Source organism: Macaca mulatta, chromosome 14 (genome assembly GCF_049350105.2).
Source record: "Macaca mulatta isolate MMU2019108-1 chromosome 14, T2T-MMU8v2.0, whole genome shotgun sequence".
NCBI classification, from domain to species: Eukaryota; Metazoa; Chordata; class Mammalia; order Primates; family Cercopithecidae; genus Macaca; species Macaca mulatta.
In genome coordinates this window covers 75997193-76023249 of record NC_133419.1, presented here as the reverse complement: position 1 = coordinate 76023249, position 26057 = coordinate 75997193, and the positions used below count along the sequence as shown (strand labels likewise).

Sequence of the window (26057 nt, the reverse complement as noted above, 5' to 3'; positions counted from 1 at the left end):
AATCCCCTTGTCTTAAAATAGATGTGCTTGGGCCCCGGAAGGGCTGGCCCAGTATTGTAGGCCCCCATGCCCGGCTCCCCTCCCGCTAGACCGTGCCCTGCCTCATCCTTGGCTCCAATCACTGGACCCTTTCTTCCCTCCCTAGTCCCTGAAAAGCACCTGCCGTCTCTCATCTTCTCGGGCTAAGCACCATCCACTATGCCTTCTCAGTCTCTCACAATGCACCTGTAGCATCAGCTGTAAGATATGTTCCCAGCAATTTGTTACCAAAATGAATGGTTTGTGAAAGCGGACTCAGGGATTTTCCTAAGGTAACATTCCTCCACCTTACGTAGGAGTTTGTGAGCAGAAGAAGCATGTTGGAGATATAGCTGGTGAAGCAGGACTCATACAAGCCATGCAACCTAGCATCTTCTGATGCCAGCCCCCGTGGAATTGTACAAATATCCACTGTCCTCTGTATCATAGCAGAAAATGTCTGAGAACCTAAATAGCTCTGGAACCTAATTAGCCTTTTCTCTGCTTTTGTCTAAAAGTCTTACACTTAAGTGGAGTTTCCTATTTGGTCCAGGACCAGTTTATGGGTAAGGTAACTAACCGACCCAGTTTGCCTGGGATTCTTCCATCTTAGCACTGAAAGTTCTGTGTTCCAGGAAACCTCTCAGTTCCAGGCAAACCAGGACGACTGGTTCCTTTCCTTACAGGTCAGGAGTGACTGAAAGCCACTGCACCTCAGTGAGTGAATGATCCAGCCTGTGAGGCCCAGCATCAGCTCCGTCCATCCAGAGATGGGGTGGAACCTGGGGCATGAGATCGGCATTGGACAAAAGAGGACGTAGAGGAGAAAGGAAGGAAAATGAGGGAAACTAAATCTAGAGATGGATGAGGGCGGTGGCCTATTGAAGGGTCACTTTCGGTGACTCCAAAGTTTCCTGAGAAAGAGCAGGCAAGGCCATCTTCTCCAGATGAAGGGGATAGAGTTAGAGGAGGGAGGCTGGGGAGAGTGGAGTGAGCTTAGAACAGCTGCTCTGGGGAAAATGGTAGGGGAGCCAGGCAGAGAAGAGGAGCAGAGGACTGGCGGCAGAAAGCCTAGCTGAGACTGGAGACCCCCCTGCCCAAAGCATCTCAGCAAGGACGCTTCTCCATATGGGTGAGCCAGCCTAGAGACAGAAACGGGGGAAGCTAGTGAGTGCCGCAGTGACCCACCGCCCCAGAACCTCTGCATCTTACATCAACAAAGGTTTATTTCTTATTAATGTCCATTGTGGGTTGGCTGCCACTCTAACCCTCTTCATCTGGGTCTCGGGTGGCAAAGCAGTCTCTCTGCTGCAGAGGAAAAGAGAGCACTGGGCAGCACAGGCTGACTCTCAAATCCTCCGCCTGAAGGTGACCCAAGTCACTGCTCACATTTCATTGACTGAAGCAAAATCCTATGCCTGTGGGCGAGCTGAGCAACGTGATGAGGTGTAACTTCCTGCAGGGAGGGGCTCAAATATTGCCCAACAGTGGTATGGCCCACTGCCTGGGGTGGTCGGGGGAAGGCTGGCAGGACAAGGGCGCCCACGTGGCCAGTGAGTGCTGCCAAAGCAACGGAACAGGGAGTTCAGACGGGAGATGCCGAGTGCCCTAATGTACCTGGGAACACCTCATACACTGTGCTCCACCTGGGCCAACCTCTGTCATTACCGTTATTCCTTAATTAACCATATCTTCTCTCTAAATTCTCTCCCACTCCCCCCCTTTTTGTGTTTCTGTATTTGCCGTCTGTCTCTCCGTGCAGGTGGAGAAACCTAGTGTTCAGAGTTCCAAACCAAAAAAGACCTCAGCGAGCCATAAGCCCACGAGGAAGGCCAAAGACAAGCAGGCGGTGTCAGGCCAGGCTGCCAAGAAAAAGAGCGTGGAGGGCCCGAGTACCACCAAGCCAGACAACAAGGAGCAAAGCAAAGAGATGAACAATAAACTGGCTGAGGCGAAAGAGTAAATTTCCCTGCACTTTCCTTTTACTCTTCTCTCTCTCTCCCTCCCCCCAACTTTTTTTTAAACCAACAAACCAAAAAAGGCCACAAAATTAATTAGAGGCTTCTCATCTGCCTTGGTCCTGAGTGTTCCAGGAGCTCTTTGGTTTGGTTTCTTTTGATGGAAGAATCCTGCTTCACAGACTGAGTGGCAGGCCTCCTCCTGAGGGCAGGCCCTGGAGCACCAGGAAGCGTTGCCGCTGGCTGTGCCCTCCCCTGGCACTCCGACTGCATGCTGATGGGCAAGGCAGGCAGGTCGGAGAGGCAAAACTAATCTCCCGGCAGTGCTTGGAAGTGTCTGTGGGGTCTCCTCCTCCCAGATCCCCAAGATCTGTGTCACTGGTCGATTTTGAACTTTAGGTACATGTGTTCTTTTCCAGAATTCAGAGAATCGCCACGTGCCACAGAAGCTCAGCCTGGGCTTCAGCAGTTGACAAAATTTGAGAAAATGTTAAACAAAAACAACAAAGAAAGAAACAACCTTGGCCTTAACGTCAATAAAAGGGAATTGTGTCTGTTAAGTGGTCTTTTCATAGAATCGTCCATTAGACATGTGTGCCTGTGTTTAGTTTCCTATCAGTGGGCTTTAAATTGTATACCAAGTCATAGATATGCCACTGATAACTAAAACTAGGCCAGGGCTGGTGAAACAGGTTAGGTGCTTTAGGTACATTCTAGCTGTCATAGGAAGATCACAGAAATGAGGAGGCTGTTTTCCTCTGATTCCCCTCAGCTGACCACCTGTCCAATGCTGCTGGTTTCCCAGAGCAACTGGTTGGAGATGTCTGAGGAAGAAAGTTCAAGGTGTAGGGATAGTCTATTTGGAATTTGACTTTCTGTTTCTGAGAGACCCAAGGGGGCGTAGATGTAGTGGCAAGTGTGGCAATGTTTACTCTCCCTTCCTGAACCGCTCTGGTCTGCTCCCCAGAAAGGGCAGCAGTGCCAGGCCTCAGGTCAGGGAGAATGTCTGTGACTTAGCTGCAGACTAGGAGACTGCTCTGCTAACTAATTAGCAAGCAGCTTTGACCTCATTAATATATAAAAGCAGCTCTCAGTATATTCCATGTCGTGTGTGTGTGTGTGTGTGTGTGTGTGTGGCCAAAGCCCCCAGGGGTGGCAAGTGCCACCTTAGCTGTGCTAGAGTTGTGTTGTAGGAATTAGGGAGTTGTTGTGAAAAAAAAAAAAAAAAAAAAAAAAAAAAAAAAAAAAACCCAGTGCTTGTGAGGGAACGCAAAATAGTTACCAGAAAAATAAAATTTGCCAATGTGATGTGTATATTGCTCAGCACACTCTATATCTCCTGTCCTTAAAATTCTCTCGTCCCTGGCATTCTGACATGCTGGGCTGCCGTCCAGTGTCAAGCCCCGGCGCAGGCTTGCTCTTCTTTTATAATGAAAGGGGTGAAGAGTGAGGGTCTCACAGTTCCTTACCTCAAAGTCCCTTTAGGTCATTCTGGTTTGGAGGAAGTGGAGCCTCCGCAAACTCTCTCTTATTCTGACCATTCAGGCAGCAAAGTCTCTGCTTACATCATTTTCGTTGTCACCTTGGGGCTGAGTGAGAAGTCTTTTGCAAATTAATTTGGCATGTGCTACATGAGCCATAATTATTAACAGAATAGGAATACCAGAAATGAAGTCATTGGTGAGGCCCACTGCGACCTTCCTATCTATCTCAGGGTTTGAAACTGTGAGGAAGGAGAAGTATGAAAAAAGGTAGAAAATGCCGGTGGGTTTCCATGTTTATGAGTCGCAGATTTTGAAAGCTATCAGGAAATGACTGGAGTGGATCTCAGTACTGATTCCAACTCTTTGCCAGCTAATCTTAACATTTACCAGAAAGCTCTAGCAACATGATCTTAATTGTATCCAGAGAATTTGCCAATGTATGTTCAGTCTCTCAAGATTTAGCATTAGTCAGACATGTTGATGCTAGCCACAGTTTGGATTTCTCCATAGAATAATCTTTTATTTTTGCAGATCAAGTAAATCAGAGTTTACAATGCACAGAGGATCATTCACTTAGCATTCTCTTGCTAGAAGCCTGTGTGCCAGGCACTGTGCTGGGCGTGGTGGGCAGTATAAAGAAATCTGTCTCCACAGCCACACAACCAGAGGGTGCACACGACTTGATCCCTGTGACCAAGTCAAGTTGGTGTTGCCCAAATCGCAGTCTGCCCTAAGGGTCCCACAGGCTTCCCCACCCCCCAACCCCCACTCACTGCCCCAGGGACCAACTTCCTACCCTGCCCACCCGAGGCTTTAGAGGACCTGTAGAATGTCTTTTTCAACCTGTCAGTATCCCCTTCTGTTTAACACACCCACTGAGAAAACCCTGTTTGTAGTTCACTTTGACTCTTGAATGTGTCGCTTCAATGGCAAGAAACTTCCTTTGATTTCTACTGTTTACAAATAAAACTCAGCCAGTCTCATTCTATATCCCAAACATACTGAATGAAACTGATTTTGGTTCCACAAGCAGTGTTTGGGTGTTGCCTTCCTGAAGGTGACCAAGCTTCCAGTGCTTGTCCCACTGGTCTCTGTACATTTCCCTGTGGTTCCCCGTCCTTCCCTGGCGAGGGAGCAAGGACTGAAGCTTTCCCGCTGTTTTCCTGCCTGCAAAAGCAGCCCCAAGAGCTGTGCATTGGCTTCCCTCAGCAATCCTGCCTCTGTCCGTGCTCCCATTTGGTCCACATAGCTTTGCCTCTCTGAGGCAGACAGGAAGTGTCTAATTACGATTTTGTGGCCTGGGTTTTGTTGCATACCACAGATTGTCTATGTAACGTGTAGCGCACACCTCTCTTGGTGCTATTTCATTCCTGCTGTAAGAGAATGACAAAAATATTCATGTATAGCCAATTGATTGTGACGTGCTTGTGGTCTGTGCTTGCTCAGAAAAACAGACAGACAAACAAACAGTTTTTCCAATTATAAATAAATGCTAAAGACGAACACCACTTTCTTGATCTTATTTCCTTGATGAGGCCCACCTGAGTAGGTGAAGGAACGAACCTTTTCCATTTGAGCCATTCTGTGCAAGATGAGCTGTGCCCTGCAGTCTTCCTGGGGCTCTCCATAATGCAGCTTGACTCTTTTAGATTGCCTCTCAGATACTATTTGCAAGCAGTCAGAGCTAAGTGTTGGGAAAGCGAAGATGGACCGGGAGACGCACTGGCCAACAAGGTAGTGTAACGTTCTGATCCCATGTTGCCGGGAAGAGTGACTGCCTGCCCCCAGCACCACCTTGCCATGCTGGGAGGCTGGGCTCTGACTCTTTGCCTCCTTCCTGTTGACTGGCAGGACTGTCGTTTCTGGCTTTTTCTCCTCCCAAGGGATGGCAGAGATGCCTTCACTTGCTCAGTTAATCTATGGTCATTATGGATGTTCCACCCTTAGGGGGCTGGCTCACTGTGGGTTGTGCAGGTGACAGTCACGTGTGTGCCTTATGTGGGGGTGCTGAAACAGCCACCAGAGAGGCAACCAAGTAAAGTAACAACAGATCAGGTAGTTGGGAACTCAAATGAAGGACAGGCTTCTTCCAACAAGGGCTGGGGAGTTGTGGAAGGCTTTGTGGCAGCGGGAGCCCTGGAAAGCAGCTGGGGTATGGATATGTAAGGGCAAGGCCGCCACAGGGAGCAAGTCTAGAAATGGAAAAGTGGGGGAGCTGGGTGGGAACCTGAAAGCTAGGACCAAGTTTGCCCACTTTGTTATCCTTCTGGTAAAGTGGAAGACAAAAGATTTTATACTCTTCATTTTTCCAACATATGTTGATTGAATACCTATTATGTGCCAGGCACTGTGCTGGGCACTAGGGAAACCAGGATGACTGAGACCCTGCCTCTGATCACAGTGGGGCACGAAGGAGGAGGCCATTCTAGCTGGTTCCATGGATCAGGGAGGACTTCAGCGATGGGTAGGTGTTGACCAGGTGAACAGAGCTGGGGGTGACCAAGGCATGCCAGACAGAGGGGTCTGCCCAAGCAAAGGTTGGAGGGTGGGGGCTGTCAAACGCCGGATGAACTTAAGTTCTGGGGGGTAGTTCCCTTGGGAGGGTCATGGCACAGGCTGGAGAGTGGCAGAGCTCGGTGGTGGAGAGGCCTGGTGCACGTGAGTGGGCGGTTGCTAACTGGGATCTCCATTTCCATTTGCCCAGATTGCACCCACACCTCTGCATGCTCCCCTGTCATGCTTCTGTCGCTTGCTTACGCGTCGGGCGACACCACAGATCCTCTCTTGCTCTAAGCTAGGAGCCCTAGGGTGGACTTTTATTGCTGGACCTGATTGCTGAGTTTTGGGGGAGGCAGGGGTAGAAATCAATCAAGGGTGGTATAAATGAAAAGTCGTATGTATTTGTTTTCCACATGAATAGAAAACATCCCACCCACCTGTCTACTTTTGTATGAGGCAGAAAACACAAAAGCTGCTCAAGAAATAAAACAAATACATAAAAGCATATTATTAAGCTCTATTTTGACGAGTTAAGGGAGAGAGACAAAACGGGGATTGAGAGAGGTGGTAAGAAAGACAGGCGAGACGTGAGAGGTAGAAATAGTGGCACAGAGAGAAAAAGACACGGGAAGGCACACAAATGAAGACACCTAGAGTAACCTAAGAGAGTGCGAGAAGGTCAGACATACTCAGAGTCAGAGAAAGGACAAGTATTGGGCAATGGAGGAGGCAGGAAGGCAAGGGCCTTGCCAGCTTTGTCAGTGCTGCCCATGCACTCAGGGCTCCCCCAGAGGCTCTTCCGCCTGTGGTTCCCACCATGCTCCCCTCTGCTGCCCAGAGCCCCAGGAGGCGAATCTGTAACCCATCGCTCACATTGCCTCCCACAAACAGCAAACAAACAAAATTCAAACCAGCCCCCTATTTTCAATGAAAATAGGTCATTGTTGCTAAGTTAGCTATAAATGTATTTCATTCTTCCTTAGAGTTTGTGTGTTCTTTGTGAAATTCTTCCCTCTTTTGCTTCACTAAGGTTTAAGAATTTACAACCTGCTTCTCATAGATTTGAGGAGTGTCAAGTCCCATTTCACAAAGTCTATGGACTCCTTTAGTGTGTCACTGTGGTTTAAGGCTCCTTTTACTGCTAAAATGCCTTAAAGCAGTTCACATTTTCAGGACCATAGGTAGAGAAGTTTCTTTCAGGATGTAACCAGTGGACCATCTGCGTTAAAGCAAGGCTCCACCCCTAGCACCACCTGAGTCCAGTAGGGCTAGGAAAGTGGCTAGGGCAGCCAAGGCCACTGAAAAGGAAAGACAGCTATTTCAAACAAATGGAGCCCAAACTCCACTCTCACAGAACCAGGCAAGTGATCCAAGCCCCACTTCCACCACACTGCCATTTGATGCATATATCCTCATAACACCTAGACCATCCTAGAATTCCTACACCAGGGAGAAGTAGAATTAACACCGTTACGTACTGTGTTATTTACCCTGTGAATACTGGTTAACATGGACAGTGCTCTTAGGTGTTTACAAGGTTCATGGGTGGAAATCAGTGCTGCCGTGCAAACCTGTGTCTCTCACTAACCTCCTGGAGCATTAGTGTCCTCCTCTGAAAATGGGGATACTAATACCCCCTCAGAGGAGCACAGTGAGGATGAAATGACATGAGGGCTGTAGGGAACCCATGGAGGACACTAAACATATCACTTCATGCCCTTCTCCTCCCTATAGAGTACTTGAAAGTACATGTCCACTTTCTGATAGATATATACTTAGCTGTGAGTAATACATGAGGTTGACTGAGGCAAACATTCTTAAGAAGATTGCTTTTAAAGAATTACAGCTATTGAATTACCTTGAGTCCACAGACCTAAATGATAATATTCTAACAATTTATATGTATGCATTGCTTACGAAGCATTTCTTTCTGTGACATTCCACTGAACCCTCCCAATGTTATGGGGCAGGTGTTGGCCTCAGGTAACAGAGGAGAAAGGGAAGCTCAAAGAGGAGGGGGCACCTGCCAGCTTGGTCAGGCTTGGAAGATGGAGGAAGCACTGGAATCTAGGCTTCCAGCTTCATAGCCTGCTGTCTCTCCCTCTCACCTGAAGGAGGCTGGGCTGGCCTGAAAAGAATCAGGTTTCAGACAAGTGGGACTCCCAGTAAAAACTAAGCCCATACCCCACAGTGCCACACTCTGGCTGGGCCATTCCAGGTCCTCCAGCAGGCTTGCCTAGTACCCTTTTTAAATCTTGGGACCCAGATATTAACTGAGGGAAAATAAGAATGGGGTCAGGTCTTTACATATCTGACTGAGACATCCCGGCTGTACTGACCAGTCATCACAGCCAATACACAGTTTTTCTCCTTTTGGTACTAGCTTGCCTGGGTGACTGCAATGTAGGTTACTAAATGCAGAATGGTCCAGCAGATTCTTCATTCATAAGAAATATACTCGGTCCTGGAGGTACCAAGATAAAACTGGTATCCATTATTATCTGCAGTATGTGGGTATTGGATCTGAGACTGCCATTTTGAGCATTTTATTTCAGTCAGTGGAATTGAACTTAAATTTCTGTCCCTTGTCCTCATGTAATGGGTCTCGATTACTTGTTAACCTGGCATTGTATATAGTGATCTCAACAGATGGTCCCAGAACTCTTATCTGGGGCCAAGAGAGCTCCAGATGCTGAGATTTAAAAGTTACTGCCACTGCTTGCTACTGGTTTAAGCTGCTAGAGGGATCTTTATGCAAATCTGACCATGTCACCCCGTGCTTTAAACCATCCGTGGGCTCCTCGTGGCGCAGAAGCTTCTTGTTCCCTCGGTGCACCATGCTGCTTCTCACCTCCATGCCTTTCCCTCGCTGTCCACCTGCCCGGAATGCCCTTCTCCTGCTTCTCCACCTGGCTAACTCATCCTTCAAGACTCCGCTCAGGGGACAGCTCCAGGAAGCGTTTCCCGCACCTCCCAAGCTGGGTAAGCTGCTCCCTGTGTGTCTTCATGATGGAACTTGCCACATGTACTGTGTCATCTGCTCATGTGTATGTCCCCCCATTAGACCGTGCTCCTCCAGGGCAAGGGCCAGGTCTCTCTGTTCACCTTTGTAGCCCTAGCTCCTGGCCCAAAGCCTACCATAGAGAGTGTCTTCTAAAGTGCTCGTTGAATGAAAAATGAGTGAGTGAATGAATGATAAGATTCACTATCTGCCTCCACATTCACCATGGTGCCTCCACAAGGCTCTTCTCTGACTAATAACTGTCTCTGCTCCCATGAAAGGGGCAGTTTTGTGAGAGGTCACGGCAACTGTGGAGCAAAGAGCAGTCAATGGCTGGTTTTATACTGGCTGGCCTTTGTTCAGGCCTGCATACCTCTGTACTTTAGATAGCCACTTTTTCTAAACAGTCTTGATTGCATAAAATCATGGGCCCTTGGTTACAGGGTAATCTAAGAGGTTGGCCAATCCCACTCCCTGCTCAGTTCAGGGCTCCTAACTCTAGGGTGACAGGACCCTCCCCATCACCACACATTTCATAGGCATGTCTAATTCCAAGCAAGGATTACAACCAATAGGCCTGGTTCTAAATCCAAGTTCTACTATTTACTAGCTATGTGACCTTAACTGAGTCTCTTAATTTCTTTAAGCCTCCAATAGATAGCAATAATACAAATATCAATCACTCTCTGAATATATTTGGTTCCCAAATTCAGGAAGTAAAAATTTGGCCAGCAAGGGATAACATGTTATTTCAATTTGTTTGTTTCCAGAGTTCAGGATAGCAGGTGGCCAGAGCTCTGATAGCAAGGGATACCTGATTCCCAGGCCTGCAGTGAGGGCCCTGTGGGGAGGCATGCAAAAGTCCTCTGCAAACTGGAATGTGCAACGCCCTTGCCAATAGCTCATGTTATGGGTAGTTTTGCTGACCACAGCTTCCCAGTTAATTACTGCCCTGGTCCCCAGCAGTATGGCAGCTGGAGCTACACAAGGTGAATCCACTCCTTCTGCCACACAATGGCCTGAGATTAAGGCCATCTAGTGTTGGCTCTTGCTGCCTCTTCCTGTCCCCCAGCCCTTCATCTGGCCCCTGCTCTCTAAGCACACCCTATAAATCACCTGGTGCAGATCCATTTCTGCAATTCCACGTTCATTTGGAGTGATCCCCTCTGGACACAGGAAACCAATTTTGATTAATTGCTCAAGATCCAATCCTTTGCTTTAGATGGGGGTTGGGGGAAGACAATGATTGATTTGCAAGTTCCCAGGAGCATAGTGTTAGACAAGAATTGAGCGCTGCCTTAGTCCAACACTTTACATTTTAAAAAGGGTCATTAGCAGAATTATTAGATTCCTGGCAGCCCACTGGGACAATCTACTGTGCCTTTGACTTTGCCTTCTTGGTGCTAAAACAATCGAGAATGCTTTTAAAAATATTTCTCATACAATTGGAAATTTATTTAGTTCTGGTTAGCAGGCCAAATCTAGAAAAGGTATTTAACAATGGCAAAAATAAATAGGTAAATAACCACAAAGAAAACATAACCACCTAGCCACCTACCCACCTAGTGCAACCATTTCCCTGAATTTCAGAAGACCATGTCTGCCTGGAGGGAAGCCGGAGTGGCAGGGAAAGACCTCAACTAGGAACTCACCCCAGATCTTGATTCAACTTTTGTAAAATGCAGAGTTGCCACAGCCTAGGGAGAGGGAATGAACCCTTACTTGGCCTTTACACACTTCCTCTCATTAAATCCTCACAGTAAGGTTAGAGTCTGCAGGTGTCACTCCCATTTACAGATAAAGAAATCAGACCTCGATGATTAAGGAACAAAGTCACACAACTTGTAAGTGGTGAGCCAGGATGTGAACCTAGGTTTGGGTGACCCTAAAACCAATTCCTTGTCCAGGACTTGGGACTATCTGTAGGATTCCCATCGTAAAGATGTGCATCCCCCTGAAACAGCAGCCTCCTCCTCTGTCCCTCGCTTGCTCTGAAACGTTCGATGACTCTCCATCCTCTAGTCTATGGAAAATGAGTCACAAGAAGGTCACAGATGCTGTTGATCTACACAGTTCTTTCCTTCCACCCCTGACCCAGAATTAAGTCTTGTGGAGGCAGCATTTCTCCTAACTGTGGTCCTAGCCGGTGTTTCCGTGTGATGAGCCACATCTGGCGGACTCAGTGTGACCCTGGGCTGGTAGACTGATTGGCAGCTGCACAAGTAGGGCTTCCAGGTGTGAATGTGGATGGGCACTCTTAGGCAGGACGCCTCTGCTTTCTGGGGCTAAGGTCTTCTTTTTCAGGGTTGGCTGAATGCTAGGAAGTAAACATGGCGGGTAGGGGGCGCTGTGCAGTGGGAGTAGCCAGCCAGGTTGTTGGGGGCCTGGGCTCAGAGGGGCAACTCTCTAAGGAGATGCAGTTGGGAGCTCTGAGCTGGGACCTGCAGAAGTCATTGGCTCCAGCCAGAGCCAGTCAGAGTCATCTCAAGCCGAACCCAGTCCAGACATCTGCAGACAAATTTGGAATCTCTGTATCTGTATATCCCACCAGGAGGGATATTATAGAGGGGAAAGAGCTCCTCCATTAAGGTCCTGACTTTGCCCGAACTCACTACGTGACTTTGGGCAACTTACTTCCGCTTTCTGCACCACGTTTTCGCTTCTGGAAGGCGAGGTGAGGACTTTCTGTCTGCCTGGCTGACACCATTGTTGTGAGATTCAAATGCCTTGTATGTAAAGTTATCTCAGAAACCTTAAAGAGATGTTATCATTTGGAGGGACAAAAAAGGTGCTGAGTTAAAAATAGGAAAACATTTTTATGTTATGTAAATGCGGTTGTTAGAATTTGATTTTGCATGAGCTATTTTAAAACTCCTCATTGAGAAGGCAGGCCTCCTACTATGTGCCAGCTCTATGCTAGTGATCCCTATGGCCTGGTACACAGTAGGCATTTAGTAAATGTTTGTGGAAGTCGGAAGGAGGCAAGAGGCAGGGAAGAGAGAGGAGAGGAGGGGAGGGAGAGAGGGAAAGAGAGATGAAGCAGGCATGGTCCCTGGCCTGAAAATGCCCAGTCTAGAGAGGCAGATACAAAACTAATGAAGCTGATCTGACAGGGGCTGCTGCCGAGGTGGGGGTGGGGGTAGGGGTGAATAAAGACTTGGTTCTCAGAGCCCTCACATCTCAACTGCCCTCCTTATAACATGTCTCAGTTGGCTCTGTCCCTTGGACAGAGTGAATAAAGAGAAGTGAATAAAGAGAAGAACCTGGAACTGATTCCTCAGTCATGGAGGAGGGGTTTGGACGGCGAGGGATGGTGTTTGGGCAGCCTGCACTGATAAAGCTGGAGCTGCTTGGGCTGATCATTGGAGGTGTAGACTCCAGGGCAGAGGAGGTGTGGCCTGTGTGGAGACCACACCTACAATATGGCTTTCAGTTCTGGAGTTGCACTTTCCAAGGGACAGAGCCAACTGAGACAGCCTTAGTGGCCACTGGTTAGACCAAGTCTGAACTGTTGTGGGGCATATGTTACTTGGAGAAGCCAGGGATACAGACCCAATTGCTGCCCCATTCAAATACCTGAAAGGCTGTCCTGGGGCAGCCAGCAGGGCATTCATTAAAAGGGTGGCTCCAGAGTGCAAAACAGGGATCAGTGCAGAGATAGGAAGGAGTGGAGCTGACTGTAATGCAGACTTCTGCTCAGGTCTAACCAGTGGCCACTAAGGAGGAGGCTGCCTCACCAGGCATGTGCAGCGCCCCCCAGGCAGTGCGAGCAGCAACTGGGCAGCCACCTGCCAGGGAGACTGCAGCAGCGGCTCAGGAGACCCGTGGCCCAGCAGTCTGTCCTTCCAGCCCTGGGCACCTTTGATTTGGCTTGTGGAGTTGTGCTTTTATGGAATAGAGAGGGAAGACTTCTCCAACAGAGTGACAGCTTGGCCCCTAATAAGACCTTTGAGCCTCTCTGGTTTGACGAGATACAGGCTGATAAAGTTTAGGGCCCAGCTTGGAGGTGGTGCCTGTACCCGGGTGGTGGTGTCATGTTTGTGGTGTGTGTTGACAGGTCTGTCTCCTGCCTCACTCTAGGAGCTCCTTCCCCCAAGTCAGGGGTTGGCTCTCATTCACTTCTGTGTCCCCAGTGAGGGCCTGACACAGAGCAGGGTCTCAGTAGATTTGTTCAGTGAATGGATAAAAGAGAAAAAATTAAAAGTGAATAAAGAGAAGACGCTACACCAGCCATGTGTTTTTCCCACAAATATCTGCCAGGTACTACAATGAGCCAGACCCTGTGCTAGATACTCGTGACGCAAAGACGAAGAAAACACAGTCCCACGGGCTAGCAGGAGAGGCAAATAATTACCAAGCAACAGGATAATTACTAAAAGAGGAGCTCCCACAGCGTCCTGTTGAGGAGAGAGGCGGAGCGAGAGTTGTTTTGAGAACTCCTGTCTCCTGCAGATTCTTCATAAGAATAATGAGCCTTTCAAAGATAGTTTCCGTGGCAATCCCCCTTGGCGGCTGTGTTTCCATCACGTGTTAGGAGCTTTGTTTGTGTCTAAGAATTATGAGCACGTGTATGGGGCCCATGGAGGCAGGCAGCAAGGGAACAGAGCCCTGGAATCACCCTGTCTCTGTCCATGTCCTGCCAGGGGCCCTGGGGTGCCGTTGGCCTGGGCCTCGCTGTTCCCCTCCTGCCCATCTTTTCTCCAAGTGAGTTTGCTCCATCTCTTCCACCTGCCGCTGAGATGTTGAGAGGCCCATGTTTTAGTCCTGGACCTGGAGAGTCACTTGCCCATTCTGGGCCAAGTTTCCATCTGTGGAGCAACACAATTGGACCAGATCGCCAAGTCGCCCTTTGGAATTGACATTTGCTAAACGTCACCTGTATTCCAGGGGCCATGTCATGAGCATTCACATAACCTAATCCTCCCTAGAAGGTGGACCTGCTAATCCTCCTTTTATAGATTAGGAAACTGAGGACTGGAGATGTGTGCCCCTGATGCCATCCTATGGCTAGGAAGGGGTTGAATTCACATTCAAACCCAGGTCTTCTGGCCTCAAGCCCAGTCAATGCACTGTCTCTTTAGCAGGTTGCTTTTTACATCATGAGAAATAATATATGTTAAAACGTCTGACACCAAGCCTGGCCCATAGTTATTGCTCAGTTTCTTTCTTCCTCAAGGCTTTTCCACAATGCCCCACACTCCCACACTTCCCCGGGAAGGCAGGGGATTCAAGGACAGAGTCCATAGGCTCCCTCCTTTCTGAATGGAGCCCTATGCCGGGAGCATTGCCGCAGCTGTTGGCTGCTTTGATGGTGCAACAGGAGACAATCTGGGAAGAAAAAACCACGTGGATGGACTATAGGACTGGAATTGTGTGCAAGGGCAGGAATCAGTGGGAGGGAGTGAAGTCCTTTCTCCATCCAGTGGAGGGCAGGGCTCAGTAATCCTGCTTCTAGACTCTGGAAAGTGTGGATCCAATGTCAGTGTGTGTGCACTCAGGAGGCATTGCCTGTCTCCATGGAAACAGGAAGAAGGGCAGACAATGAAGTGTCTAAGACAAGATGTCTCATATAACCTTGGAACATTAGTTTTGCAAATAGGACAGAGCCTGGCACAGAACAGTCTCTTTATTCATTCACTCAAGTGTTAAGTCAGAACCCACCTGGGCTCCGGTATTGTTCATTTAAGGTACAGAGGATACAATGATGTGCAAAACTGACATGGTCCCCGCCCTCTGGACACTTCAGTCTAGTGGGAGAAATATTAATCCAAAAGAATACAAGGAATTCACTGAGATAAGAGAGGAAAACAAGTGCCAGGGACTAGGAGAGCCTGTAGCAGGGGGCTGGCCATGACTGTGGGGTCAGGGAAGGCTTCCCAGGGCAGTGCTTCAGTGAGCTGAGAGAGGACAGCTGAGTAGACACTAGCCAGGTGAAGAGGGAACAAGAGAATATTCCAGGAGGAGACAACTGCATGTGCAAGAGCTGTAAAATGGGAAGGAGCAGGGCTTGTTGAAGGAACAGAATGCTGGGCACAGAGAACCAGGAAAGGCAGGAAGGAGAGGGGTGAAGGGGTAAGGAAGCAGGTAGATTGGCCAGCTAGGTGGGGCTGTGTAACAGATTTTCTTCTTTATTCTTGGTACAAGGAGGAGGTATTGAAGGGTTGTGAGCAAGGAAGGGACAAGATAGGGTTTGCTCTCTTAAAAGATCATTCTGATTTCTGTATGAAGAATGGATTGGAGGAGAGCAAGAATAGATGGAACAGGGGACAGCAGTCAGGAGGCTGTGACAGTGGTCCAGGGAGATGATGGCATAGCAGGTAGTAGGGGAAGGGAAGGAGGGAAAGAAGCGGGAATATTCAAGAGATAAATGTTAGGAGCTGAAATCAATGGGAACTAATGGATGGGGTGAGGGTTTTGAGGGAGAGGGAGGTATCAAGGATGAATCTGAGTTTCTGGCAGGGGCTAGGGAATAGGGGATGAACCAGCTTTCAGCAACAATAACTTTTAAAACTTTCCATTTTGCCTTCTTTGTTTCAGATACTGTGCTGAGCATTGGGGCTGCAGGCAAGGAGGTTGGCCCCTGCCTTCAGGGAGCTCACTGTCTAGCAAGGGAGCCTGGCCTGCAGTGGGGATATGTGAGAAAGTAGAGGGAGAGACTGTGAGATGGTGCTGCAGCAGGGATGCAAATGAAACTAATCTGGAGAGACACAGGCAGGAAGACCTGGGAGGAGGTGGGAGCTGAGCCGAGCCTTCAAGGACAGGCAGGGCCCTGACAAAGAAAAGTGGGTGAAGCAGAAACAAAGACACAGCCCTTGCTGGCAGTGTGCAAAACAGCATGAGAGGATGATGCAGGGAAAGTGGGGTTCCCCCAGGACTGCTGTGAGGGTTGAATGACATAAGGTAACAGACGCATGAGCATTTTAGTAAACTGCTATCACAGTTATTACAGAAGTGGACTGATTTGTGCACTATCCAAGCACTCCGAAAATATCAAGAATTATTATTCCAGATGCCCACCTAGCAAAGTCTTCTGTTGTAGTAATCCCTGACATTTATATCATTATCCCCACTTGACAGGTGAGGAAACTGAGGTCTATTGTGGTTAAGCAATTGCCCAAGACCTTTCAGGCAATAAGCAGCACAGAAGCCAAGGTCAGCCCAGCAGGTCGTTGTACTTTCTGAGAGGTTAGTGCTTTCAGGGTGCACAGGCTGGGAGAAGGCACCTGTGGCATATGCTATCTTGAGAATATGTGCTGCTGACCAAGGGCACAAGATTTGGTTGTGCAGGTTGGGCCATGCCCAAGGACAGCTGGCCTGTGGCCTGAGTGGGCTGAATGCAGCCTGCTTCTGCTCTCCAAGCCATGAACCAGCTTCCACCCTGAGGGGATGGCTTTGCCTCATTCATACCAGCCTCACTGGAGGAGGTGAGGCACTGTACAGATGGGAGTCTGGCAGGCAACTGGAACCACATGAGGACCAGTCAGTGTCAGTGAGGATTTCATGGCGCCCTTGAGTGCAGTTTCATGCATAGAAAAACTGCCCAGGCAGCTTGGATTTTAAAAATAAATGCTTAATAAAAAGTAACAAAAATCAAAAACTTAGTAAAATGTAACAATCTCTTTTAAGGAGGATGTTATAGTTTACTTCAATTGCCCTAAATATAAATTAAATTATAAATAATTTTAAATAAATTAAGATAAAAATATGGTGACCATTGGCTTGTCATAAAAGTTCCATCATTGTTTAAAAATGTGTAAAACTGTCATATCTTTCAGCTTTAAATTATACATCTAATTTAATTATTCCATTAAACATTTTATATTGGGATTACAAAACTAATCTGTTAGACATTCTAATATACTAAATTATCTTAAATATTACAAATACCTTTGAAGTAAATCTATGCATATTTTTCCTAAACTTTCTTCTTTTTTTTTTTTTTTTTCCTGGAGCCGGTGTCTTACTGTGTCACCCAGGTTAGAGTGCAGTGGTATAATCTCACCTCACTTCCACCTCCACCTCCTGGGCTCAAACGATTCTCCCACCTCAACCTCCTGAGTAGCTGGGACTACAGGCACCCGCCACCACACCCAGCTAATTTTTGTATTTTTACAAAATACAAAAAATGTAGAGATGGGGTTTCACCATGTTACCCAGGCTGATCTCGAACTCCTGACCTCAAGTGATCGCCCGCCTCGGCCTCCCAAAGTGCTGGGATTACAGGGTTTTTTAAAAACTTAATGCAAAAAAAGTAATATTGGGGACTTGATTTAATTCATCATTTTTAATCTTAATTATAACCTTCCCATGATTAAAGATACCTACTAAAGAAAAAAGTTTTCTAACCTAAGCAATATGGGGTTATGTATCCATGCAAAGTTGAGGTTAGCTCACAGTTGGCTCATTAAACAGAAGAGCCCATTTAAACAGAAATTTGGTACATGGCTCAGGAGCCAATGCTGTAAATATCCAGGGAAACGTACTTCCTGGCCCAGGCTGCAGGGCTGGCCTTCTTTGTGACCTCCATGCCAGTAGGAGACTCCAGGCCCATGGCCTACCCTTGGGATAGGTTCTGCAGCCCAAGCCCCTGAGATGGAGTTAAGCTCCCTTTTTTTCTTTTGTCCCTTCTCAGTTTCCTCACCCTGTTGGGAGGACACCACCCAGGTCGCTTCACAATCTAAGAGAATACCCCTAATCAATTTCCTGCTTGGCTCTATTCTGAATTCGGTTTTTTTTTCCTCTCTGACCAGCCACCAGTGACTGGAGGTATTTTAATGCTACTTTTGGATTCCACATGCTTCTCACGGCCTTGCCTGGCTCTCTTCTCAAACACTAAGGTCCTACTGATAGCAGCCAGCTGTGTCCATCTGGCCAGAGCAACTGCGTTCCATGTCGTACTGAGCCAGAGAGCCGCCCTGGCCCCTTCCACTGTGATGCTCAGGGACAGCAAGGGGAACTGGATGGAGAGGTTGCCTGTGCCGCGTGGACTCTGCTGAGAAATACCAGTCCCTGGGTGACTCAGGATGCTAAATACAGTAAAAAGCTTCTGCATCAGGACAACACAGAAGAATAAAAGTAGTCCAAATACACATAATTTTACTTCCAAGTAAATAGAAAAACAACCATAATACTACCTACTAATACTATAGTACAAGGTGCTCTAGGTACTGACCTCTAATCATTATAGATTTCTGAGTAAATATCATTATACCCAATAAATAGGGTAATAGTAATAGCTACCTTGCATTGAGCACCTACTATGTGCCAGGCGTGCTAAGGGAAAGAGCACAGGCTCCAGGAGTGGAAGGACCCAGGTGCTAGTCCATGGGGGTCCCCCCACTTTCCCCATCACTTGTCTTCTCACGACCTCATTTTCTTCTTCAGACAAGTAAGGGTAAAAAAAAATCCTTCCTGTGTGCTTCACAGGGCTGCTCTGTTGCTGAAATGAGCTATAAAAGGGAGTCATTTGGAAAGCTGGATGTGTTGTAGGCGTGCAAGGGCCTGTGATGCTTGCTGAGCAATGCCACTCTCGAGTGGCAACTTCCAACGTGGCCTGCAAGGAAGGAGTGTGCACTCTAAACCAGAGGGCTCCAGGCTGGCCAGGTCTAAGTGTGGCAACCATTGTCTTTGAGAGTTAGTGTTGTCACACGCTCTCCACAGTGTGGGTGGGCCAGAGGACGAGGCAGATGGCCACAGTGAGGCAGAGGGAACAGTGCCTGAGGATCCTGATGAAAGACTGGGACTTTTGGCTGCAGGGAAATAAGCCCAGGAGCCTTGGAGTTGGTGAAGGCAAGGGTCTCAGGAGAGCAGAGAGAGTCAGAAATGGGAATGGAGTGAGGGGATCAGGGCCTCATCCCTACCTGAATGCGGAGTCCCAGTGAGTCACCTACCAAAGGTTGGGGGTAGTGGGAATGGTGCAGGCAATCACAGGGTGCACTGTCTATGGAGAATTTAAAGCAATAAAGCTAAAAGCTGCCTGTAGTCCAGCTATTCAGGAGGCTGAGGTGGGAGGATCATTTGAGGTCAGGAGCTGGAGAACAGCCTAGGTGACATAGTGAGCCCATCTCTACAAAAACAAATAACAAAAAAACTAAGCTGTCCTGCTTTTTATTATCACCATATGCTGCTCATTCTATACAATGTCAGTGATAAAATACTTTTCCCCTTACAGGAGAGGGGGAGAGAGGCATTCCCACTCCCACTGCTTCCTTTCCTAGTATGCCATGGACCCCTTGCCCCTTCCTGCAGCCAGTGGTTAACAAGGGGGCAGGGAGTCAGGGAGGGAAAAGAACTTGGAAGGCCCTGAGAACAAGGAAAGAGCACCCTGCCCTGTGGGGGCATCTGGTGGGCAGCTAAGATGGGGCTCCCAGGATGGGCCCAATAATCCCAGAAGAAAAAGTAGGAATCTGGATGGAGTGTGGGGTGGACGGGCTGCTGGGATGCCTACTGGATGACTCCGAGTCCAGCTATAGTACTGCCATTGTCACCAGGGTGCTACCCCCTGTGCCACGTGCAGGTTATAATCAATTGGCAAGCACATTGAATGACTGATCCCTGAGCCTTCCCCTCACCCCCCTCTCTCACCCCCACCCACATTCTGTACTGAGAACACAGAAATCAGATTCTCCTGGCTCTCCAGCAAGAGCTGCCTGGCCCAGGCTCCACTAGGCCAAGACTTATTAGGCAATCTGTACTCTGCCCTGTCCCTGCCTGAGCTCTACTCTCACAGTGATCACCTCTCTCTCCTTTGCAGGAGCCTGGCTCAGCCCATCAGTGATTCAAGTAAGAATCGAGGTCCTGTAGCCACAGAGCCAGACAAGGATCAAGGTTCTGTGGTCCCAGGCCTTCTGAAAGGTCAAGGTCCTATGGTCCAAGAGCCTCTGAAGAAGCAAGGTTCTGTGGTCCCAGGGCCTCCAAAGGATCTAGGTCCCATGATCCTGTTACCAGTCAAGGATAAAGATCACGTGGTCCCTGAGCCTTTAAAGAATGAAAGCCCTGTTACCTCAGCACCAGTCAAGGACCAAGGTCCCTCGGTCCCAGTTCCTCCAAAGAATGAAAGTCCTATGATTCCAGCAAGAGCTAAGGATCAAGGTTCTGTGGTACCAGAGTCTCCAAAGGATCAAGGTCCTAGGATTCCTGAGCCTGTGAAGAATCAAGTTCCTATGGTCCCAGCACCTGTCAAGGATGAAGGTCCCATGGTCTCAGCACCTGTCAAGGATCAAGGTCCCATGGTCCCAGCACCTGTCAAGGATCAAGGTCCCATGGTCTCAGCACCTGTCAAGGATCAAGGTCCCATAGTCCCAGAGCATCCGAAGGATGAAAGTGCCATGGCCACAGCACCCATAAAGAATCAAGGTTCCATGGTCTCTGAGCCTGTAAAGAATCAAGGTTTAGTGATCTCAGGGCCAGTTAAGGATCAAGATGTTGTAGTCCCAGAGCATCCAAAGGTTCACGATTCTGCAGTTGTGGCACCTGTAAAGAATCAAGGTCCTGTAGCCCCTGAGTCTGTGAAGAATCAAGACCCCATTCTCCCAGTACTAGTGAAGGATCAAGGCCCCATGGTCCTGCAGCCTCCAAAGAATCAAAGTCCTATAGTCCCTGAACCTCTGAAGAATAAAGTTCCTATAATCCCAGTGCCTCTGAAGGATCAAGATTCTCTGGTGCCAGCACCAGCAAAGGACCAAGGTCCTGCAGTCCCTGAACCTCTGAAGACTCAAGGTCCCAGGGACCCTCAGCTACCTACTGTCTCACCTCTACCCCGAGTCATGATCCCAACTGCCCCCCATACGGAATACATTGAGAGCTCCCCTTGACGCTCACCGCTTGACACACCAATGAAGGAGCTGACAGTGAGAGTGCTCCCCTCCCAGGGGCACTGAAGACACATATTTAATCTGCATGAAACATGTACAGTAGCCTTGCTGGAATCTAATAAAAATGGTCCCTCTGACTCAGCAGTTTCTGTCTGTCTCTGTTGGGCAGGGGTGCATATGTGTGTATAGGTGAGCCTGTCAGGCTCTGCATTCACCCATCTGAACCAGAGGGGACTGAGAAGCACCAGTTCCTGTGAGTTGTCAGCATGAGACGGGAGTGGGCAGGCGATGCTAGGTTGAAACAGGACCCCATCACAGAGGTGGGCAGAATAAGGCAAGGGTCAGATGCCATGACAGCCTCATAAGTGGTGCCAAATCCCAGCAGGCTGAGCCCTGGGTGGCTGAGTTGAAGCCAGCAGATGAAACAGGAGCAAGGACCCACCTGGCACACAGGAATTCTGGATGACAGTTGTTTGCCAAGAGCTCAGCCTTAAAGCTCATCCAGGAGTCAAACTTCTTGAGGAAACCAGGCCTCTGATCATAAGTTTCAGGACACGGTAGAACCTAACACCTGTTAATCCTCATTCAATATTCATGACAGCTCAACCGAGAGCTTCTAAAAAATATACCTAGAGCCAGGAACAGTGGCTCATGCCTATAATCCCAGCATTTCAGGAGGCCAAGTTGGGTGGATCATCTGAGGTCAGGAGTTCGAGACTAGCCTGGCCAACATGGTAAAACCCTGTCTCTACTAAAAATAGAAAAATTAGCCAGGTGTAGTGGCGGGCCCCTGTAATCCCAGCTACTCAGGAGGCTGAGGCAGGAGAATCACTTGAACCTGGGAGGCAGAGGTTGCAGTGAGCCGAGATTGTGCCACTACACTCTAGCCTGGGCAACAGAGCGAGATTCTGTCTCAAAAAAAAAAAAAGTGTGTGTGTGTGTGTGTGTATCTGAAGTCCCCATTCATTTCTCCATGCAGCAAGCTTGTCCTTAGCATGCACTTTGTGCCAGACTGTGCTGAGCACTGGGGTCACTATGGGAAAGAATATTATGACAATAAAACATGGTATGGGATGAGGCCCTAGGACAAGTCAAGGCCTGGCTTTAAGAGGCCAGTGAAGGGAGAACACCTGGCGAGGGCGGCCAGGAAGGCTTTCCAGAGAAAGTGGCTATGGAGTTCTGATGGAGTCTAGGCAGTCCAGACAGGGTAGACAGGGCGGCATGGGTGTGGCTGAGAACTGGGTAACGCTCCCTCTGGAAGTCCCTGAATAAAAGGAATCTGGTTTGCATGAGGACTTGACCAAGGGTATGGCAGGTCTCTGGGGTGGAAAACTAGGACGAGGCAGGGGTGATCCATTTTCTGAATTCCAGGAAATCAGGGAGGGAGTGGGGTCGAGTCCTGTAGGCTGTAAGTGTGGTGCTGGCAGGCCGAGGAACAGCCACAGCCAGGCTGTGGGGAGGAAGGCTGGGAGCTGCCAGCGGGCCTGGGGCTCAGCCTCAGTCAGAGGTGGGTCCTGCCGGGATGCCACTGGCATGGGCCCCAAAGGCTGTACTACAGCCTCCCTTTCAAAGTCCAGAGCCCCTAAGGAGCTAGGATGGAGGCTTCACCAGTTGCCCCCACCAAAGCTGGCTCCCAAGGAATACTGCTACTCCTTTCAAAGGAGCTCAGCTCAGTTCTTACAGGAAAATCATCAGAGTAAGTACAGTACGGAGGACACCGAAATCGTCTAGTTTTCTAAGCAAGCCTTCCCCATCCAACTGGCCCCAAGCCTGCCTCCTCACGCGTTCCCAACAGCACTAGGGTTTTCTCTACACACACACAAACACACACACACACAGAGGTTTCTTCACAGTGAGGCTGGCTTTTTTGGCCCAACACAAAAGTAGCCCTCAGAGCTTGCTGCCATATGAGCTCCAATAGTCAGGGACCTGAAGATAAGACAAGGCCACATTGAGGCTAAAGAATTGCGTGTGAGGCCGGGCGCGGTGGCTCAAGCCTGTAATCCCAGCACTTTGGGAGGCCGAGACGGGCGGATCACGAGGTCAGGAGATCGAGACCATCCTGGCTAACACCGTGAAACCCCGTCTCTACTAAAAAATACAAAAAACTAGCCGGGCGAGGTGGCGGGCGCCTGTAGTCCCAGCTACTCGGGAGGCTGAGGCAGGAGAATGGCGTAAACCTGGGAGGCGGAGCTTGCAGTGAGCTGAGATCCGGCCACTGCACTCCAACCTGGGCGACAGAGCCAGACTCCGTCTCAAAAAAAAAAAAAAAAAAAAAAGAATTGCGTGTGAAGGCCGGGCTCGATGGCTCACAGCTGTAATCCCAGCACTTTAGGAGGCCGAGGCGGGTGGATTATTTGAGGTCAGGAGTTCAAGACCAGCCTGTCCAACATGGTGAAACCCCCTCTCTACTAAATATACAAAAATTAGCTGGGTGTAGTGGCAGGCACCTGTAATCCCAGGTACTTGGGAGGCTAAGACACGAGAATCGCTTGAACCTGGGAGGCAGAGATTGCAGTGAGCCGAAATCTAGCCACTGCACTCCAGCCTGGGCAATAGAGACTCAGTCTCAAAAAACAAACAAACAAACAAACTTTGCGTGTGGACACCCTCCTCCTCCTCCCACTCCTTCCTCTGACCCACACACCAGGTCCCATGACACACACGTTTCCACAGGCCAGGCGGACGTGGTGCCACCTCTGAGAAGCAAAACAAGGTTTCCCTGAGGGCCTCCGAGACACCCGGGGGCAGATGTCCAGGCCACTGGCTACCAGGGCTTGACCTCTGAAGAGACGTCTGGAAACAGGGCCTGGGAGTCAGCTGCCCCGGGGCTGGGGGGAGGATGGTCACAAGTCCCACATGAAGGACACCGCTTCCTCGGAGAGTATCAGAATGGAAAGAGATGCGGGTCCAGTTCCAAGAGGGGCTGGCCCATAGCTGTAAGGAGGAACCAGGGGCCTGTGGTGCCCGGAGTGATTCAATCAGGAGACAGTGAGGCCGGGTCGAAAGCTGGGAGGGCCGGCGCAGATGAGGACTGCGGGGTGGCCGCTAGATCTGGCAGCTTCTGCTATAAGCCCAGAGTCAGCCCCTCAACATCTTCATTTGCAAGCCGGTCCCGACTTAGAGCAGCGCCTCTGAGCTGCAGGCATTCCCAGCTAAGTCCAGTCCAGCTCTCCACTACCGAGAAAGAAGGCCCAGTGGGGGAGGGGCTCTGGGTCCCCATCCTGGGCTGGGGCAGCGAGGGCGGGGGCGCACCCGACTCCCCTGGACCTTCTTACAAGCAGGATTCACTCGAGGCCTAGCTCCTCCCTGCGGCAGGCACCTCCCCGTTTCCCGCGGCGTCCCCGTCCCCACCTCCTCCCGCCTCTCCTTCCTCCTCCCCGCTGCAGGGCCTCACAAAGCAGAGGCTACCGCAACCCCCGCAGTCCGCGGGCTCCGGCGCCCCTACTGCAGCAGCCCGGGGAGGGGAGAGGACAGCCCCGCGGCAGCGCAGAAAAGGCGCCCCTACGCCGCGAGGGGCTGGGAGTTGGGGGTGGTCTCTGGAATGGGAGTTTCCCCGCCCGGCCCAGGGGCAAAGGCGACCTGCTGAAACCGGATGGGCCGGCGGCGGAACTCCTACCCGAGAGTCCCACCCCGAAGATGCCCAGGCTCGGGAGGGCGTCTCCGCCCACAGAGCCCCGCCACCCGGGCTCTCGGCTTGGAAACAGCAGCCCCCTAGCCCCGCGCACTCGCACAGCCCCCAGCCTGCAGGCTCGTCTCCGGCCCCGCCCCGGACTCTGGGTTCCGCCGCCCGTGCAGCCTGGCCCCGCGAGATCTCGGGACGCGGGATCTGGCCGGTGAGAAGCACAGTGCCCTGGCGAGGGTGGGCGAAAGAGGCCCCAGGATCTGTGCTCCGCCTACCCGCCTAGGGCCGCTAGAGGGCCTGGCTGGGAGACCCTTTCCGGGAGCTGGGCTGAGGCCTCGCTGGAACCCCCGGTGGCTGGTCTGGGCAATGGCCGCGATGTTACTCCTCACACAATGGACCCCACCAGTGATACCTGCCGACGCCCCGCACGGCCTGGGCACCTTGTGCCATATTGGGGGAGCGGGGAGACGGTCTTTGTGGACAAGGGACAGGAGCCAGGTCGGACTGGAGCGACACTTTCGGGAGTCTGTGCCGCTGGGTGGATGGATGGCCTAGAGGAAGTGGGTGGGAATGTACTCGGGTTGACCCAGTTCTCAGCCAGAAGCCGGGAAATCCTTTTTAGTACCAGTCTCTGACCCTCTGCTTCCAATCTATCGCTAAGACCTGCCTGGTCTTCCTGCTAAATAGCAAATTTGCCCACTTTTCACTATCGCTATGGCTACCCCCTCTTCCTTCACACATCTCACAATTTGTAATTCAGTCTATGCATCACAGGATGGCACTCAGGTGTAAGAAATGCCGCGTCTTTATTTTGGCAAATCTCATTAAATACACTGGGAGCCCCCTCCTCTCGTTGCCAGGGTTGACAGGAAATCTGGTATTAGTCATTTTCCTGGAGCCTTATCCTGTCTTTGGGGCTTATCACAATTCCAGGAGGCTCAGGCCATCCTGAGAAGAATCACTATGGCTTTCCTGAGCCCAAGCCAGCAGGGGCAGGCAGCCCCGCTCCCTCTCCCTCTCCCTAGGGCTTGGCTTGGGGGCTCCCAAAGCCTGCCCAGGTTGTGGTATTTCTGCCCAGTTTGCCCAGGCATTCCTATAGCCTCCACATCTGAGCCCATCATCCCTCAGAGGCCCTGCAACGCAGCCCGCAGGCGCCTGGCCCTTTCTGCACACTTTCATTCCCGGAGGCAAGCCACTCCATCCGTCATCCATCAAAGCACCTGCACTTTCATTCGCTCTTCACCTTGGTCCATCAGTTCAACATCCTCTGCTGGGTGTGGTGGTGCATGCCTGTAGGCTTGATGAAGGCTGCCGTGAGCTCTGATCATTCTACTGTGCTCAAGAGCCCATCTCTTGAAGCGTGGGGAAGGGGGGAAAACCCTCTACGGGATTGATTCTGGTTCTGGGTGGGCCAGGGCTCCACTATTTTACATTCCTACCCACAGTGTAGGAGGGTTCCAATTTCTCCACATCCTCACCAACACTTGTGTCCATCTTTTTCATGTAGCAGTAATTTCTTTGGCTTGTTCCAGAATCTTACATTTTTTTTCTTACACACAAATTAGTATCTAATAAATATGAGTAGACCTTTATTGTTGTGTGGATTAATGGGAATCCAGGAAATAGCTTGTTTTGGCAGGAGGATGGACTCAATTTGAT

General features: G+C 49.9%; 1 protein-coding gene across 1 annotated transcript in view; it reads left to right on the top strand.

Annotated features, from left to right (window-relative positions):
• The window catches only part of MAP6 (microtubule associated protein 6), a 79246-nt gene extending 58336 nt beyond the window's left edge, over window positions 1-20910 (top strand). Inside the window, exons 3-4 of the mRNA XM_015115222.3 lie at window positions 1781-1977; window positions 19714-20910. Coding sequence (XP_014970708.3) covers window positions 1781-1977; window positions 19714-20773 — 1257 coding nt within the window. The 3' untranslated portion in view covers window positions 20774-20910. The remainder of the gene's footprint in view (window positions 1-1780; window positions 1978-19713) is intronic.
• The last annotated feature ends 5147 nt before the right edge of the window (window positions 20911-26057 follow it).